This window comes from Mycteria americana, chromosome 5 (assembly GCF_035582795.1).
Source record: "Mycteria americana isolate JAX WOST 10 ecotype Jacksonville Zoo and Gardens chromosome 5, USCA_MyAme_1.0, whole genome shotgun sequence".
NCBI classification, from domain to species: Eukaryota; Metazoa; Chordata; class Aves; order Ciconiiformes; family Ciconiidae; genus Mycteria; species Mycteria americana.
Genome location: NC_134369.1, coordinates 41,019,570 through 41,036,503, shown reverse-complemented (window position 1 = coordinate 41,036,503; position 16,934 = coordinate 41,019,570). Strand labels below are relative to the sequence as shown.

Sequence of the window (16,934 nt, the reverse complement as noted above, 5' to 3'; positions counted from 1 at the left end):
AAAAGTAAAGTAAAAGGTAAAGTGAACGATTTGGATCACTCATAATATTAAATTAACTTTTTTCTTTTAATGTAGCTGATTTTGTAGGTGGGTGGTTTTCAGTAGTTACAAGTCTGGAGATAATGCTAATGATACCTTTATGAATTTTTGGGTTTGTATCGTTCTTCTCTGTCCGCAGAATATATGAAAGGAAAAGCCTATAGCAAAGAGATCACTTGGTCTAATAGAAGATACAGTTGTAAAGTTTTCTGGATGCAGGGTGTGATAAGCAGTTAATTACTGACTGGACCTAGTTGCTTTTCACTACGTATGGTTGTTGGACTACTTGAAAGGCAAAGTAATTTAATAGTTTTGAATAAAACATGGTGATAGGATGAGTAGAGGTGATGTCCTGTTGAGTAAAGAAAGAAAAAGATGGAAGCTGCGGAGAGGAGTCTATAGGTTATTGTAACAGGCCACATCATCATTGTCTCCGAGACCTCAGTTTAGGATTCAAGAATAATCAAGTTTAAGAAAGTTGTTCTCAGGCTTGTTTCTAAAGGCATCTGCAGAGGTGAGGGTAAGTATTCAAGACTGAATTAAAACAGTGAACTGTAGATTATTACCAAAAGTAGTGCATATTCCCACCAGTTCTACTGTGTTGATACTAATGATGTGCAGCTGCAAATTTTAGTATAGGATTAGTGTTCTGGTGAATCGGCAAAAAACTGGGAGATGAAGAATGTTGACCACTTCAGTAAACCGTTTGAAGGTTGGAGATGTCATTTTGTTTGTAATATCAATGTTTACAGCTCAGCACCAGATGTGGGATGTATTAAGTTGATTTTTGGCACAGAATCATTGCAGAGGATTTGTTGCTGTGGATGTTGTCAACTACTATTGAATTTGATGGGGGGAGACTGAAATTCTTAGTCCATTTGAAAGTGTATATTTCTAAATTTGGTGTACTTTTGGTGCTGTAATTCTCTTTGTGTAAGCCTGTGAAGATATATTGAGAGATGATGTTATCTCGGGGTCCATAGCTGTGCCCACTGTTTAGAGACAACGTAAATTATTCATAGTAAAGTTGAGACTGAGATTAAGATTGGAAGGATATCCGATACACTGATTGAGCTGGTATATTCTGGGATCAGTCTAATGAAAGATGTACATTGTGTGTTCTGGCTTTTTTTTAAACAGCCCTCCTACTTTGACACATGAAATGAGTAGATGCCCAAGTGTTATAGATGTAAGTTCTGTGTGCAAGAAGCATAGAATCACTCCTAAATTTATTAAATGAATGTTGCAGGGTTTTTGTGTTGTATCATCCTGTCCACCCTCCTTGGATAAGGTGTTCCTTAAACAAGCTTAGGTGCTGCTGTTTGGTCCATCTTCTCGTGCCTCTATGTTGTATTGTCTCAGTTGAGGCGTGCAAAACATATGGAATTATTTGAAGTGAAAACATTAAGAGAAAAGTATTCCACTACCTCTCTCTCTTGGGAAAATGTAAAAACACATAATAGAAAGAACTAGAGAAGGATGGGTTTTGTGTTGGCTATCTAGGTTCCCTTCTTTCATCCCTCACCGTGCTGTTATACTGTTGATCTCGGAATTTAGTGTAGAACTGTAAAATGTTACGATGTGTTTTAAGGGAATCCCATACCTTGATTAATACCACACTGATCTGTAACAGATTTTAATCTAAAATTTATTGGTTTGTCCAGATTCATAAACCTCATGAAAGCTTTCACATCCTCAAGAAGTCACTACTTGGTTCCTGAAAGGAGTGCAGAGGGGAAAGTGGTTTTTTTTTTTTTTTTTTTTAAACTTTAAAAGAAGAATATCTCGTTACCAAACAGGCTATCACTTGACAATTTCTTCCCACCACCTCCAAGTTTAATGGAAATTTTCTAGTTTTTTAAAATGGAATACTTCTACCACTGATCACTGATTGCAAATTACTATGAAAGCATCAAGGGAGAGGAAAAGCTAGTAGTTTCCCTTCTAGCTTTTCTGAGATTTCCATGAGAGCCACTCCTTTTTTTTTTTTTTTTTAAATAAGCCATTCATTAAAAAAAAAAAATGTACAAACATACAAGGTCTGTTTGCAGTGTTTGGTCGTCCCCCCCCCCCCCCCCCCCCGAATTCTGTCAGGAGTGCAGAGCTAAGCAGTCAAACATAGTGGGGGGGATCAAAGCTATGGATGGTGTTTTTAATAATTCCTGAGGTGATAACATCCCTTCAACAATACACTGGAGCAGACCAATTTTTTGTAATTTCTTCAATTTGCAGGACTCTTCAGTTTTGCAAGCTTTATTGGGCTCACCCATTTTGAAATGGGTGATGCTTACTGTTGGAGGATTCCTGGCAAGAAGTATGCAGCAGGTCAGAAATGTGTTCAGCTCGCGTTATTTGCCAGAAAGAAAACTGTATTTAGTTAACTGCTAGAAAATATCAGCACACTGCCAACAGATGGCTATACTGCTTTTACACAGTTCTTGTTTTCCCCTCAGGTAAAATGTTGGTGTAATACTTTACGGAGGTCTCTCTGCCCTTGCAGAGATTCTGATATATTCCATTCTTAAAAGAATTATGCATTTTGCTAGTAAGTGATTTTGCTCACGCATTTGGAGTGATTGGAAAAAAAATACTTGTACTTACCAGAGAAAGCTGATTCACCTTGGATGGATGAAATAGAATGCTTTAATCCCTTGATGTTATGTCTTATCCCACTGTATTACTCTGCTTTTGTACTCTTCCCCAGCATTAAAGTAACATAAAGGAACATAATGATAAAGAGTTTGCTTCCCTTTTTTTTCAGATGTGGGTGTTGCAGGTTGCAGTTCAGAAAATTGAAAATCTTCAGCCTGAGAGACCTGACTTTGTTCCCTGGTTCTCTTTTGGAATATTCCATTGAATAGATGACTGTAATGTGCAGAAATCTGCAGTTTGTACCAATACCAGTTACATGAGGAGGAATGGAAATGGAACTGTGAGGATTTGGAAAACGTGATTTAAGAGCGTACTGAGGTATACTAGTTGGAGTAAGCCAGTTGCAAGAGTACTATGTGCTAGCTGTTAGCTGCAAGTTTGTGGGTTTGGGTTGGGTTGTTCCCCCCCCCTTTAAAACACCTTCAGCTAATACTGTAGTTTTATCGTATCTCGCTGGCAACCGGTACACTGAATTATGAATCCATTTAACATCGGATTTTTCAGTGATCAGTACTTGCAGAGTTTGTCCTTATTGAGCAGCTGTGATTGTTCATACTAATAAGTCAAAATCAGCTTCCTGTGAGATGTCTTGCCAGAGTAGCTGCTGTGACTTAGTGTGTTCTAGTTATGTAGGATATACTGCAGTAATAGCATTGCATAATATTTTTGTTTATTCCTATATGCAGCAGGTTCTAATTTAGTGCAGAAATCACACTGCATGCTAACAGAGCCTAACTTCCAACCTGCCTTTTTGCTGTGCCTCTGTTTAACCCAGCAAATAATGGAGTCGGTATACCAAGAAATTTGCTCCTATCTTGAGACATGTTTGTTCTTATCAAGGAGAAAGCCCTGTATGAACTCCTCTGTTTTACCAGTTTTTATTCAGTTTGTTTCTTTGTGGCAAGTTTTGATTTTGAAAAGTTTTGTCTAGATTGGCTCTGTGCCATGTCTCCAAGTCAGCCAATTTCACTATTTGATGAAAGCTCCTGACATTTCAGGTTCTGTCTGTAAACCGCAGTTTCATGATCCTTGTAAACTAATACTGCTGGTGCATGAGGCAGCCCTAATGTTACCCCTGCTCTTCCTTTGCGTGTACTGGCACGCAGCTGTGTAGTGAATGGAGTCAGGGAGCTGATCTGAGTAAAAACAAAATTAATCACTGTTTTTCTTCTTTTAAACAGGATTAAATCTGGATAAATTCTCTTGTCTAGTTCACTGCACTACCACATAAGCACTTGCACTGTCGTAAGAAAGAAAAGTGGACAGGGAAATCATTCATTTCTGCCAGCGCAAATGCACGAGGTGGGCATAAATTAAATTTGAAACAACACAAACTACCGAAAGAAGCTGTGCATGCTCCAAACTGCAGTCCTTCAAACCAGTTCCTCTTTCCCTGGGGAATGTGGGCTGCTCCTTCTCACCAAGATTCTTTAATTTCATTTTTTTAAACGATTTTTCTTTGCCAAAATATTGGACAAACAATGGAACGAAACCTATTTTTAAGGAACTAGAGGGTGACTGGAGAGAGAACTCAAAAAAAAAAAAAAATTCAAACCACAGATTTGTTTCTGTGATAAAGTATTAGGCCATGTGAATAAGTTGGAACTGGCAGATATATCTCAACTTTAATGGTGCCTTTGATACAGTCTCATGTGATGTTAGTCATGAGTGAACTAAGGAAATTAACTTTACATGGAAGTAGGGTAAGATGTAGGAACACAAAAACGATTGTGGAAGTGTATTCAGAGGACTTGGTATCTTTCTAGTTCTAATTGGAGGAGTAAAGGGAGGCTGTATTAGGTCTCAACCAATTTTAATTGACTGAAGTGATGGCACACAGAATGTACATCCTGACTTTTGGTGGGTGTCAATCTAAAGACCTGCAAGTGTTGAAAGACAGGATTGGAATTTAAAATGATCTTACAGTATTGGAGAGTAGCCTGAAAGTAGTAAGTACAAAAATCCCCTGTTAAATGGGAATAATTAGATGTCAAATGTCCCCCGTTCCCCCCCCCCCCCCCCCCCCCCCCCCCCGGAAAAGATTGAGGAACATGGTAGATGTTGAACTGAAGCTCTTGTCTTTTGCTGACCAGTTGGAAAAGATCCATGTATGGCAGCAGCTGTATAAGCAGGAGTGTTTGCTGTAAGGTCTATAAAGTATCATAGAATATCTCAAGTTGAAAGGGACCCATAAGGACCATCAAGTCCAACTCCATGCTCCTGGCAGGACTAAAATTAGTCCTGCCTAAAACTAAACCATATGCCTAAGAGTATTGTCCAGATGCTCCTTGAACTCTGACAGGCTCAGTGCTGTGACCACTTCCCTGGGGAGCCTGTTCCAGTGACTGACCAAGTAGTTCTTCCAGTTGACTCTGGTGCTATAAATGAAGCTGTGAGTCCAGATTTGAGGACTGCATTTCAAAAAAAGATGTAGGCCAGTGGGAAAGAGTCTAGAGAGGTGAGGTGTCTGGAACAAGAAGTCTGTGAGGAATGACAGAATTAACTGTGATAGTTTGGCCTGCAAATAAAAGTCTAAGGCAGATGTAATAACTGGTCTTAACGTCTAAAAATATCTAAAAGGTCATAAGAATTAAGCTGATTTCTTAAGACTATGATTTTCAATGTTGCTATGCAGAAGTAGTAGTTCCTACTGCTATGAATGTCCCAGTGTCCTAAAGTAATAAATATAACTTTCCCCAAATGCAAATGTGGTCTCTCTGGGGCTTTGTTATAACATCTGGCAGTTCCTAAGTTGCTCTGTGAATCTCTTTGTGAGATTCAAAACGTTCCTGTTTCAAAAAGATGACTCCAGCAGCAGTCTTCCCAAGCAGTTCTCAGTTGCCATTTGGTAAACAGTTTTGTTGTTTGGATGGTGCTGCTTAATGTGGTGTTGTCCATCCTTATTTTCGAATCCATACATTCTCAAACAATAACAACTTTCAGATTTTGGGACTCTTAATGAGAACCTCTCTGAGTGGGTCCCCAGCTATTGTTCGTCACTCAGAGGACCTGTCAGGGCTGTACCACCTTCTACTGAGGTGCCTTTCCCTTCATGGGGCATCTCCCAGAAGCACCCCCAGCTGTCCATACAGGGTCTGCGGGAAAGCACGTTTAGGGAACGCTGCTGCTCTTGGCTGTTAAGAAAATGCTTAGAGAATTAATGTCCACAGTGTCCACTGATTATTGCATTATTATTTCATTAACTTCTTATGAGTATAGTCTTGATCCAAAATGCTATGAAAACATAAGCAGCAATTACATTAATTTGCTGCAGTTCTTGAATGCCTGAAGGTTGTTTTCTTGCATGCCTGTTTAAAGCAGTCTGCTCCTAACTGTCTGCAGCCGTTCACACACAGAATTCCAGTACGGAAATGTTATATGTCTTATTTGAGTTGGATTTTTCCAGTTTGCAGTACTGTAAGTTCACTTCAGAATTAACATCCTCTTGTGAGCAAAGTTTAGCTGGGACCCACCATACTGTTTACTAGGACATTAGCTGCTAGATCTGGAATTGCTGCGTTCTCGTCAGAACAAGAAAAGATTGTTTGACCTGGAATATACAGTAACCTATCCATCGATATGCCTCTTAGGTGCCTTCTTGTACTGCTTCCTACTTAATTTTCTGTACCTTTTGGGGGGAGTTTGGGGGCACAGAGCCTCAAAAGAACCAAGGGAGGTGATGTCCCTGATAATCTGTCATTGTAAGTAGATGTTTGGGGTTTTTCTGGGTGATGAAGGGAGGTAAACAAAACTTCTAGGTAAACTGTTCATTTTTTAAAAGGATTGTGTTACAGTCTGCCAGATTGAGGCGCTGATGTAAACTCAAAGGTACCTTTCTGTTCTGCATCCCTTTTTTATCACTTCTTTATAAATACCGATTCCATTCAGAGCTCTTGATGCATTTGATCTCTTTAGATTCATAGGTCCATACAACTTGCACAGAACTCAAATCGCTTTCCTTTGGGATGAAAGGTTGTAGGAATTGCTGAAGGCCTCAAGCTGCCTGCCTCAGGTGAAGAAACATGTCAAACATGAATATTCAAGCACTTAACTGCTTCTGTCTGACTTTAACATATTACTGCTGTGCACTTTGCTCCTCCTCTTTATGTTTTTTAGTCAAGAAAAAGAAGAACATGTTCTCAGGGCACAAAGTCTGGTTCCCATTCCTTTTGCTTATTCTAGGAGTCTTTTGAGAGCTTCATAGGTCATTCAAACCAGGCTGCTCTAAGGGGTCAGTAAACAATGCTGGAACACTATTAAATCCTCGTAACCAAACCGTAGCTTGGTTAAAAACAAAGTTAACAAGGTGTGTATTTCTAACCTACAGTACATTCTGCCAAACATTGGTCTTGAATCAGGTGGGCTGCAATATAAAGCCTCTGTAGGCTCCCCTTAAAGAAAAAAGTCACTTCACTGCAAGAAAGACTTGAGTTTTGGATTTAGGAGCCACAATCTCTGAAGTCTGCTTGTGTCCAGTTCAGCTTGATTGGGCAGACAGTTTACTTTGTAGTTATATATGTAAGTAAAAAGACATTTCTTGTTTCTATTTTAAATTGCCACAAATACAGTTTAAAACTTCATAATTGTCATACTCTAGAGTTAATATTTTATTCAAATGAACCAGTCATCACTGAAAGCTTATTTGAAAAAATGAATTGGAAATGTGACTGCCTACAAATAACTCTGGAGAGTGATTGGTTTTTTTTCAGTAAATATTTCTAAAAGTCGTGAACTCATGTTAGTAGGATGTAATACAATTTTTATGGCTTGTACAGTGGCTGCCACTATTGTCCTAATTTAAATAAAAATCTATCAAGCAAAGTTAGATTTTGCAAATAGAAGGATGGCAGAAGATACTCTGTTCTTCTTGTTATGTTGAAGCCTTTTAAAGATTTTACCTCGACTTTCTTAGAGTAAGGTTGATCTACTGGTTTAATCCTTGTTTGCAGAGCTAATTAAACTTGGTGTTATTCCTTTAGGATAGAGTCTAATATTTGCTTTTTAAGGATTTATAAATTAATTGCCTTGGTTTAGCAATGATTTTGTGCTTCTCCAAAGTTGTACTAGCTATTTGTTTGAGACAACAACACATACAGAATTTTGGTGAATGGTAATGAGCAAATATGTAGTCTCAACACTTCCAGCAAGTAAATATCAGACAATTATCACAATAGCAGAAGCTGGGCTTTTAGTAATAGCATTTTGTAATGATTTCTTAAAGTAGATGTCTTCTGTCTGGCTTTTTTTAAAAGCAGATTTGAGTGCTTGCTAGAGCTACCAGCACAGCCCAGTGATAGTTGGTTGCTCAGATGATTTCACACTGCAGGCAGCATTTCAGTGGTTAGCCCTGTTTGTGATTAAACTAAAGATCCTTGAAGACAGTGAGACTTAAGATACTGAACATTTTTTCTTTTTTTTGGAAAACATTACTTGCTCTTCCTTCTCTTGCTTCTTATTTCCTTTCTCCTTGCTAATTTACTACTATTTAAATTCTGCATGCTGAGGATTAGTTTCAGTTCATTCTGTGTACCAGTACCTCAACAAAGATGCTGTAGATCTCCTTTTTTCCACTTACTTCCATGGTCCTATAAAACATCTGGATATAAAGATAAGTCAGCCGCTTGCTGGCTGTCTGCCCGAAAACAGTCTGAGATTCTAGCTGACCAGAAAACGGTCCAAGTTTTTTGTTACTGAGCGTGTGGGATCTGTGAAGGTATCAGCTTAAGTATCTTGGTTTTATTTAATATCTTTTTTTTTTTTTTTTAGAAATTACTTTTAATCCCCATCCCCTCGTGCACATATAGAGGAATGGTCAGCTGTTCCTAGGAGGAGATTTTAGCGATAGAAATACCATGGAGAAGAATTGCAGCAGAGAAAGATGTGAGGAGATGCAAATGGGCAGTCTGTTACAGGCACTAGTTCAAATCTGCACAGGAATCTTCCCTCTTGGGCGTTTCTGTTGAGCGCTGGGGGCACAGTGTAAATGTTGACATCCTCTTCCATAACACTGTGATGGCTGGAGTGAAAATCTGCAGGAGGAAAATGGAATTTTCTTTGTTCAGCCAAAAGCATCATTATAATAATTTGAGTGCGATTAAGTACATGGAACAAAGCAAGCATGTGAGGCGGGAAATGTGGGCTCTCTTTAAAGACTCTTACATTTACTGAAACGTTTAAATCCCCCTTGCCACAGAGGGGTAAACATGAACAGTAATGCACTGCCTCAGAGTGCTCAGAGATCCTCCAGTAAAAGGTTCAATTTTTAAGGCATTTTATATTTGAGCACGAGGGAAACTGCATTCCGCAGTGTGTGATTCCACATGGGCCATGAATGGAAACTGCTGATGGTTTGAATTCATCCTGGAATGTGTGCCAAGAACAAACGTTACCGTGTAAAGAAATCTGCATGTACTACATGAAGTTTTGCATGTACCGCCAGCATCTTTTTTTTTAGATGAAAAGAGGCGTTTTTGTTGGAGAATGGGAAAAATTGAGACTTTTATGCATGTTCCTTGAGCAAGTCTTCCATATTTTTTAGTACGACTAATAAAAAGATTCCATTATGCCTGCTTTTGAAAAAGAAGAGTGCTGCAATGTTTTAGTTGCTTAAGACTTTAATATAACCTTTGCTTTTCATAGAATCATAGAATATCTCAATTTGAAAGGGACCCATCAGGATCATTGAGTCCAACTCCCATAGATCCATCAGTAAAGATGCAGAAGGTAGCTTATTTAAACCCAGATGCTGATTTTTTTTGACCTGTGAAAAACAACTTCATCCAAACTATACTGAAAGCTCAATCTCAGAAGTCTGTTTGCACACAAGGCATGGTTAGTTGTTTTCTTTTTTTAAACAATTAGGCTTTTGTGGTTTGTGCCAGTGTCAGTTTCCACATTAGATTCAGCAATCATATCAAGTAACAATGCATTAGATTAATTGGTTATTTCTGGCATCTGAGGCTATTGTAAACCAAGTATTGGGAACAGAAAGATCCTAGGCAGTGAGTGCCTGCTTTAGTCAGAGGTTGCAGTTACAACATTTGGTGTCAACAGCATCTGTCTGTGTACAACTTCTGGTGGATGTCTATACAACCAGCTTAATCACAAAGCAAACAACAGCATGCAGCAATAAACTGCAATATTTGATTGTTCTATGTCATGTCTTCTGTATCTCTGCTGAAACAGAGGATTTAATCTGTTTTGTGATATTGTGTTGAGCTGGGCTTTATTTACAGTTGGATTTGTATGTTTGTGCATAAAAGCACTTGCATTAAGAGAGAGATGTGTGTATACATAGAGAGGTATGTTAATTAAATCTCCTAGGTTGTGCATTTGTTTTGGGTTATTATCTATGTGGCAGTCATTCTAGATTCATACTATAAGTTGCAGTGCACATATGAAGCAAAATGATTTGGGTAATCTATGAAATAGGATTTCGATAGTGTCTCTTGTTTGTTTGGCTTGCCTCCTGTTCAGCAGAGTCCTATCAAATGCAGCTATATACAAGACCTAATGCTTGTAATATCCTTAAAGTAAATCTTGAAGTGCTATATGAAAGTTTTGAAGCTATAAACCAATAACATTTTCTGCTACAACCAATTGTAGGTAGGGAAGACTTACATCCTCTCTTAATCTGGGAAGCCTTTGCATCACTGAGTATGTCTTTGAAAGCACACTTTATTTTGCAGTGTGTGAACCTCAAGAAAACGCCTGAGAACATCTATTCAACAACTCAGTTGCAGAATTAACAGCATCAGGTCGTTGCAAGCTGGAGAACACTTTTTCAGTTGGCTGTGACTCGAGTATATTTTTACCTGACAGCATTTGTGTGTGTTTTCCCAATAAGCTATTTATTGAAAATTCTTTAAGCATGTGAAGGTCTGAGACTGAAGTTATTTTTGCAAAGACTATCAGTCTTTATCTCAGTCAGAAGGTCTGTGTGATTAAACCCATAGTTATTGAAGTGGCCTTGAATTAAGGAAAAAAAAAAAAAAAAAAAAAAAAAACAAAAAAACGGAAACAAAGTAGTCATAAACTGCCAGCAGCTCACATGCTGGTATAAGATATACTGCAGATATTTTAACACAGAAGAGGAAAGAGTTGTGGTATAATGAACATGAATGTGAAAACAACCTTTTCTAAGTAACTAGCAGGTAAATTTATTCTTTTGATTCTTTTTTCATGTTGATGTATTTGTTGCAAAAGGATGGGTAACTTACATGGCAGGAGTTATGAAATCACATCTTTTCAGGAGCTGCACATTCTTTCTTCCTTTGAAATTGGTCTGGATTTTTCCTTTGAGGCCTTTTTTTAAATGCAATTGATTTTTGTAAAGGTGTGTGTAAAATAACTTAATGCTAAAACTTGTCAGAATTTGCATACCTCTATATTGGTTAACTGAGGTATACTATTACAGATTATTTTGGCAAAGGATTCTATTTGCCTCCCAAAATAAATAGGTGGTGAATTTGATTTGGACTAATTTGTGCTCTCGCACCTCCATGAATACAGCTTTTTTTTTTTTTTTTAAGATACGGGAATATCAATATCAAGTGCCAACAAAATGTTGAGACTGAAATTGTTAGACAATTACTTTGCTGATAGTATGCACACTAAAAATATGAAGCCAAAAGTCATGGATCCATTAATCTAATTTGACTGTAATTTATCTATGTTTTCTAATAGTTACACTGTGGCAAATATCAAATGGTCCCACAGGCAGAATTTCTGGCTTCAGTAGTTGAGACCTGAAGATGATCTTACTCATACTAAGAAAGCAAAGGATGTCAAAAAACATCTGTGAGCTTGAAAGTCTTAATAATATGGGGATGTGGAATTTAATGTATCTGTATTGGAACATGATTGTATTTGAACAATTAAAAGGGGTATTTGGCAGTCTCTGTCAGTGGGACCTATATACTTACTAACAGGTTTCAGTACAGAACTAATTGGAGTTATAACTGTGGTGCTGTCTAGATAAAGAGCCTGTTAATATCCCTTCTGTAACTGAGTTCTCTCTCCTTTAGTTAGGCTCCTCTGTAAGCTGTGGTCAGATCGACCTTTCTTTTGCTGGACACGCCTGAAGAAGCAGCTTCCCTCCTTCTCCCTCCCTGTTCTATACTCCCCCCCCCCCCCCCCCCAAATGTCTCTCCTAAGTTGACTGCTGTTTTCTTATGAAACACATTGAGGAACTGACCTGGGTCAAAATTACTTAGCAGAAAAGAGGAGGTGCGGTTTTGTCTGTGTCTGTGTGAAGCCTGACGGTCTCTTTAACGCTGTTTCTGTGCAGTTGCCCAGTTGGTAAGTACAGAGGAGTTGAGGGGAGAGGTGCTAAAGCTGCAAGAGGTGCAGGAGCTCCTTAATCAAGTACCGTCACCAAGAGCAGTGCTCCTGAAGGAACAGTCTTACTGAGTCTGAAGCTTTCTGTATCTCCTGTGAAATGTGACTGCTTGTCTGCCAGCACAGCCAAGCTCAGAGAGGACACTGAACTCAACCACAGCGTTCCTTCCCTACGCCCTTGCAGTGCTTTCCCTGTCTGCGTGGGACAGATGAGCTTCCCTCCAGCTACCAGAGAGGGAATTTATGAAGCTTTTATGTGGCATGAAGTTACAGGGTGTTCCTCTGAGAAGATTTTGCATCATACTGAAGTGCTAGCTTGGACAGCTTCTGCCCAAAATAAGCTAAGCTAGTTTAAGAGAATTTAAGAAGCATGGAAAACAACTTAAGTGAAGACTCTTAGATACTTTGAAAATTCTACCTCTAAGTGCATGAAATTATCTTCTAAATTCTTTGAATCATTAAAAACTTTATTTGAAGGTCAGAACTGCTAATGCCCATGTAAGTTAGCTGGACTGTCACATAACTTAGGAGTTTAATATTTTTTTATTTATGATTTTATTTTTAGAGAGCAGCAGTCTGCTATATCTGTGATCTACAATGAATGCCAAATCTGCAATCAGCAAAGAAATTTTTGCCCCACATGATGAAAGGATGCTGGGAGCTGTCCAAGTGAAAAGAAGAACAAAAAAAAAGATTCCTTTCCTAGCTACTGGGGGTCAGGGTGAATATTTAACGTACATCTGCCTGTCAGGTAAGATTAATGATTTTGAGCATCCAGTTATCTGTTTTGCTTTATCTTTGATTAACTGGTTAGATATTATCTGTAGCCATAAGGAGCTGGGTGACTCGAATCTTAATAATGTAACCAGAGAATTATGGCACTTATATCTTTAATCTCGAGAAACCACATGCTCAAGGCTATTAAAATTTATACCATGTAACAAATTGAACAGGTGGTTTCATTGTTTTAAAAAAAAAATAGGTGTTCTCTCACAGCATAGCTGCAGAGTATGAACAAATAGAATATTTGGTAACAGTCTTCACTTACTGAGGTTAAGATCTTTCTTGGAGGGATGAACTTTATAATGTGTTTCCTTTTAATGCCCTGAAACTTTTTGTTTGAAGGAAATACTCTTTCCTCCTCTTTTCATATGTGCATCTGTGTGTTACCAGTTCATTGGGTACTTAGATATGCAACTTTCAGACAGAATATTTTCAGTTCATTAAATGGAACAGTGGTGCTGTCTGTCAATCACCTGACTTTAAAAGGGATGAAGATGGAAATATTTGGATTGAAGAAGAAAAGGATGTGTAAAGACATGTTTTTTGAGAGGTCTCTGGGAACAGAGAGAAGTGATCTCTTTGTTGCTAGTGTGTTCAGATGAAATTAATTTGAGTTTCTCCAAGGTCAAACCAGCACTTATGAGAGTCTGGATTTCAGGAACAGGGTAGGCAGCAGCTGTACAATGTTTTGCTTTATATTTGTACCCTTTCTAATAAAAGTAAAGGTCTAATTTTTTTCATGTGTATAAATGAAACCCATTGATTGAGTAACTTGTGGTTAACTATGGTATTGTAGGTTTTTGACTGGCTTGTTTTTTGTGCTTTGAATACTTTCTGGTTATTGTAGTGAAATTTACCTTGGTTAAGATATGTCTCAAGGCAGTTGGAAAGCAGTTTGTGATCCTGATTTCCTTGTAGTTCACACCTGTTTTCAAACTTAGAGTGGAATTCAGTTGCCTGGAAGTAGGCATTCAGTGCACTTTTAGGTTTCTTGCCCTTCCTCCAGGTAGCTCTCTACAAAGGCAGAAATCCCTTGTAGTTTCTATGTCTGCCAACTGTATGTGTGTGAATCTATTTGGTATCATAGGATCATTTAGTCACTTAGGTTTTTAGGCATATCAGTTGCTTCCTTTGAGTGTGTGCATCTTACTGGAAGTAAAACTAGTGGTCAGAGGAAGAATCATAGAATAGTTTGGATTCGAAGGGACCTTTAAACCAACCCCCCTTCAATGAGCAGGGATATCTTCAACTAGATCAGGTTGCTTAGAGCCCCGTCCAACCTGACCTTCAATGTTTCCAGGGATGGGGCATCTACCACCTCTCTGGGCAACCTGTGTTTCACCATTCATCATAAAAAATTTCTTCCTTATATCATCTACCCTCTTTCAGTTTAAAACCATTACCCCTTTTTCTATTGCAACAGGCCCTACTAAAAAGTCTGTCCCCATCTTTCTTATAAGCCCCCTTTAAGTACTGAAAGGCCACAATAAGGTCTCCCTGGAGCCTTCTCTTCTCCAGGCTGAACAACCCCAACTCTCTCAGCCTTTCCTCCCAGGAGAGGTATTCCGTGCCTCTGATCATCTTCATGGCCCTCCTCTGGACCTCCTCCAACAGCTCCATGTCTTTCCTGTGCTGGGGGCTCCAGAGCTGGACGCAGTACTCCAGGTGGTGTCTCACCAGAGTGGAGTAGAGGGGCAGAATCACCTCCCTCGACCTGCTGGTCTCGCTTCTTTTGATGCAGCCCAGGATATGGTTGGCCTTCTGGCACATTGCCAGCTCACATCCAGCTTTTCATCCATCAGTACTCCCAAGTCCTTCTCAGCAGGGCTGCTCCCAATCTCTTCATCCCCCAGTCTATATTGATACTAGGGGTTGCCCTGACCCAAGTGCAGGACTTTGCACTTGGCCTTGTTGAACCTCATGAGGTTCACATGGGCCCACTTATCAAGCTTGTCCAGGTCTCTCTGGATGGCATTCTGTACCTCAGGCATGTCAACCACACCACTCAGCTTGGTGTCACCTGCAAACTTGCTGAGGGAGCACTCCATCCCACTGTCTATGTCATTGATGAAAATATTGAACAGCACTGGTCCCAGTACAGACCCCTGAGGGACACCACTTGTCACCGATCTCCATCTGGACATTGAGCTGTTGACCACTACCCTCTGGATGTGACCATCCAACCAATTCCTTATCCACTGAACAGTCCACCCATCAAATCCATATCTCTCCAATTTAGAGAGAAGGATGTTGTGGGGGACCATGTCAAAGGCTTTACAGAAGTCCAGATAGATTACATCTGTAGCTCTTCCCTTGTCCACTGAGGTAGTCACTCCATCATAGAAAGCCACTAGGTTGATCAGGCAAGACTTGCCCTTGGTGAAGCCATGCTGGCTCAAATCGCCTCCCTGTGCCTTAGCATAGCTTCTAGGAGGATCTGTTCCATGATCTTCCCAGACACAGAGGTGAGGCTAACAGGTCGGCAGTTCCCAAGGTCCTCCTTTCTACCCTTTTTAAAAATGAGTGCAATGTTTCCCTTTTTCCAGTCACTAGGGACTTCATGACTGCCATGACTTTTCAAATATCACGGAGAGTGGCTTGGCAACTCCATCAGCCAATTCCCTCAGGACTCTGGGATGCATCTCATCAGGTCCCATAGACTTATGTATGTTCAGGTTCCTCAGGTGATCACGAACCTGATCTTCCCTTGCAGCGGGAGGGACTTTGGTCCCCCAATCCCTGTCTTGCATTCCATCTACTCAAGAGGTATGGGTAGAGAGGTTGCCAGTGAAGACTGAGGCAAAAAAGTTGAGTACCTCAGCCTTCTGGTAACAACATCTGTTGTTATCAGTTTGCCAGTCATGTTCATCAGAGGGGTACACTTTCTTTGACCTACCTTTTCTGGCTGACATACCTGTAGAAGCCTTTCTTATTATTCTCTATGGAAAGCGTCCTTAAAGATCTGCCAGCTCTGTTCTGCTCCCTTGTCCCTGAGGGCAATGTCCCAGGGGGTCCTATTGACTAATTCCTTGAACAGCTGGAAGTTTGATTTCCTAAAATTCAGGGTCCTGACTTTACTCTTTGCCTGACCCATATCCCCCAGGACTGCAAACTCCTCCAGTGCATGATCAGTGGAGCCCAGGCTGCCTCCAGTCTTGATGTCACAGATTAGTTCACTTGCGTTGGTGGTCATCAGGTCCAGTATTGCATCCTCTCTGGTAGGGCTGTCTATTACCTGTCTTAAGAAGCTATCCTCCATGCACTCCAGGAGTGTCCTGGATTGTCTACAGCTTGCCGTGCTACTTTTCCAGCAGATGTCAGGGTGGTTGAAGTCCCCCAGCAGGACAAGACCCTGCAAGCACGATGCGTCCTGTAGCTGGAGTAAGGAGGCTTTGTCAATAGGCTCCCCTTGATTGGGCAGCCTGTAGTAAACACCAGCCACAAGGTTCCCTTTGTTGCCTTAGTCTCTAATTCTTACCCATAAGCTTTCAACCTGCTCATGGCTATTCTTCAGAGACAGCTCTTCTCAATCTGTCCATTTCTTGATGCAGAAGGCAACCCCTCCTCCCCTTCTTCCTCACCTGTCCCTTCTGAAGAGCCTGTAGCCATTGATAGCCGCACTCCAGTCGTGGGATTCATCCCACCAACTTTCAGTAATAGCAACTAGACCATAGCTTTTTAGCAGCATGGTGGCTTCCAGCTCCTCCTGTTTATTGCCCATGCTGCGTTCATTGGTCTAGAGGCACTTCAGCTGGGCTGATGGCCATGTCACCTTCTTAAAGGAACACACCTTAATTCCTCTGGGGTATTTCACCAGTGTTTGCCTGTTGGCTCCTATTACCTCAGGAGCCCCTGGCTCATCTCCCTAAGGCTTGAAGTATGCTCCAGTGTACCCAGCACATCTCAGAGCAACAGGCTGAGGGCCCTCACTAGCACCCCATCTAACCTTGGCATGTCATCACACAGCTTGTCACGGGCAAGCCTGATATTTTTCCCCTCCCCCTTCAAGTCTAGTTTAAAGCTCTGTCAGTGAGCCTCACTAGCTTGTGAGCAAAGACCCTCTTCCCGTTTTGAGAAACGTAATCCCATCTGATGCCAGCAGGCCTGGTGCTGTGTAGACC

General features: G+C 40.3%; 1 protein-coding gene across 6 annotated transcripts in view; it reads left to right on the top strand.

Moving 5' to 3' along the window:
* The window catches only part of STXBP6 (syntaxin binding protein 6), a 129,094-nt gene that overhangs the window by 28,637 nt on the left and 83,523 nt on the right, over positions 1 to 16,934 (top strand). For 4 of the 6 annotated variants that reach the window (XM_075503056.1, XM_075503054.1, XM_075503051.1 and 1 more), the window contains exon 2: positions 12,596 to 12,781. In XM_075503056.1, the coding sequence (XP_075359171.1) occupies positions 12,628 to 12,781 (154 nt within the window). In that variant the 5' untranslated portion in view covers positions 12,596 to 12,627. Of the gene's footprint in view, positions 1 to 2,800; positions 3,010 to 12,595; positions 12,782 to 16,934 lie in introns of those variants that run through there. The other 2 variants (XM_075503052.1, XM_075503055.1) reach the window with 2 other exon arrangements.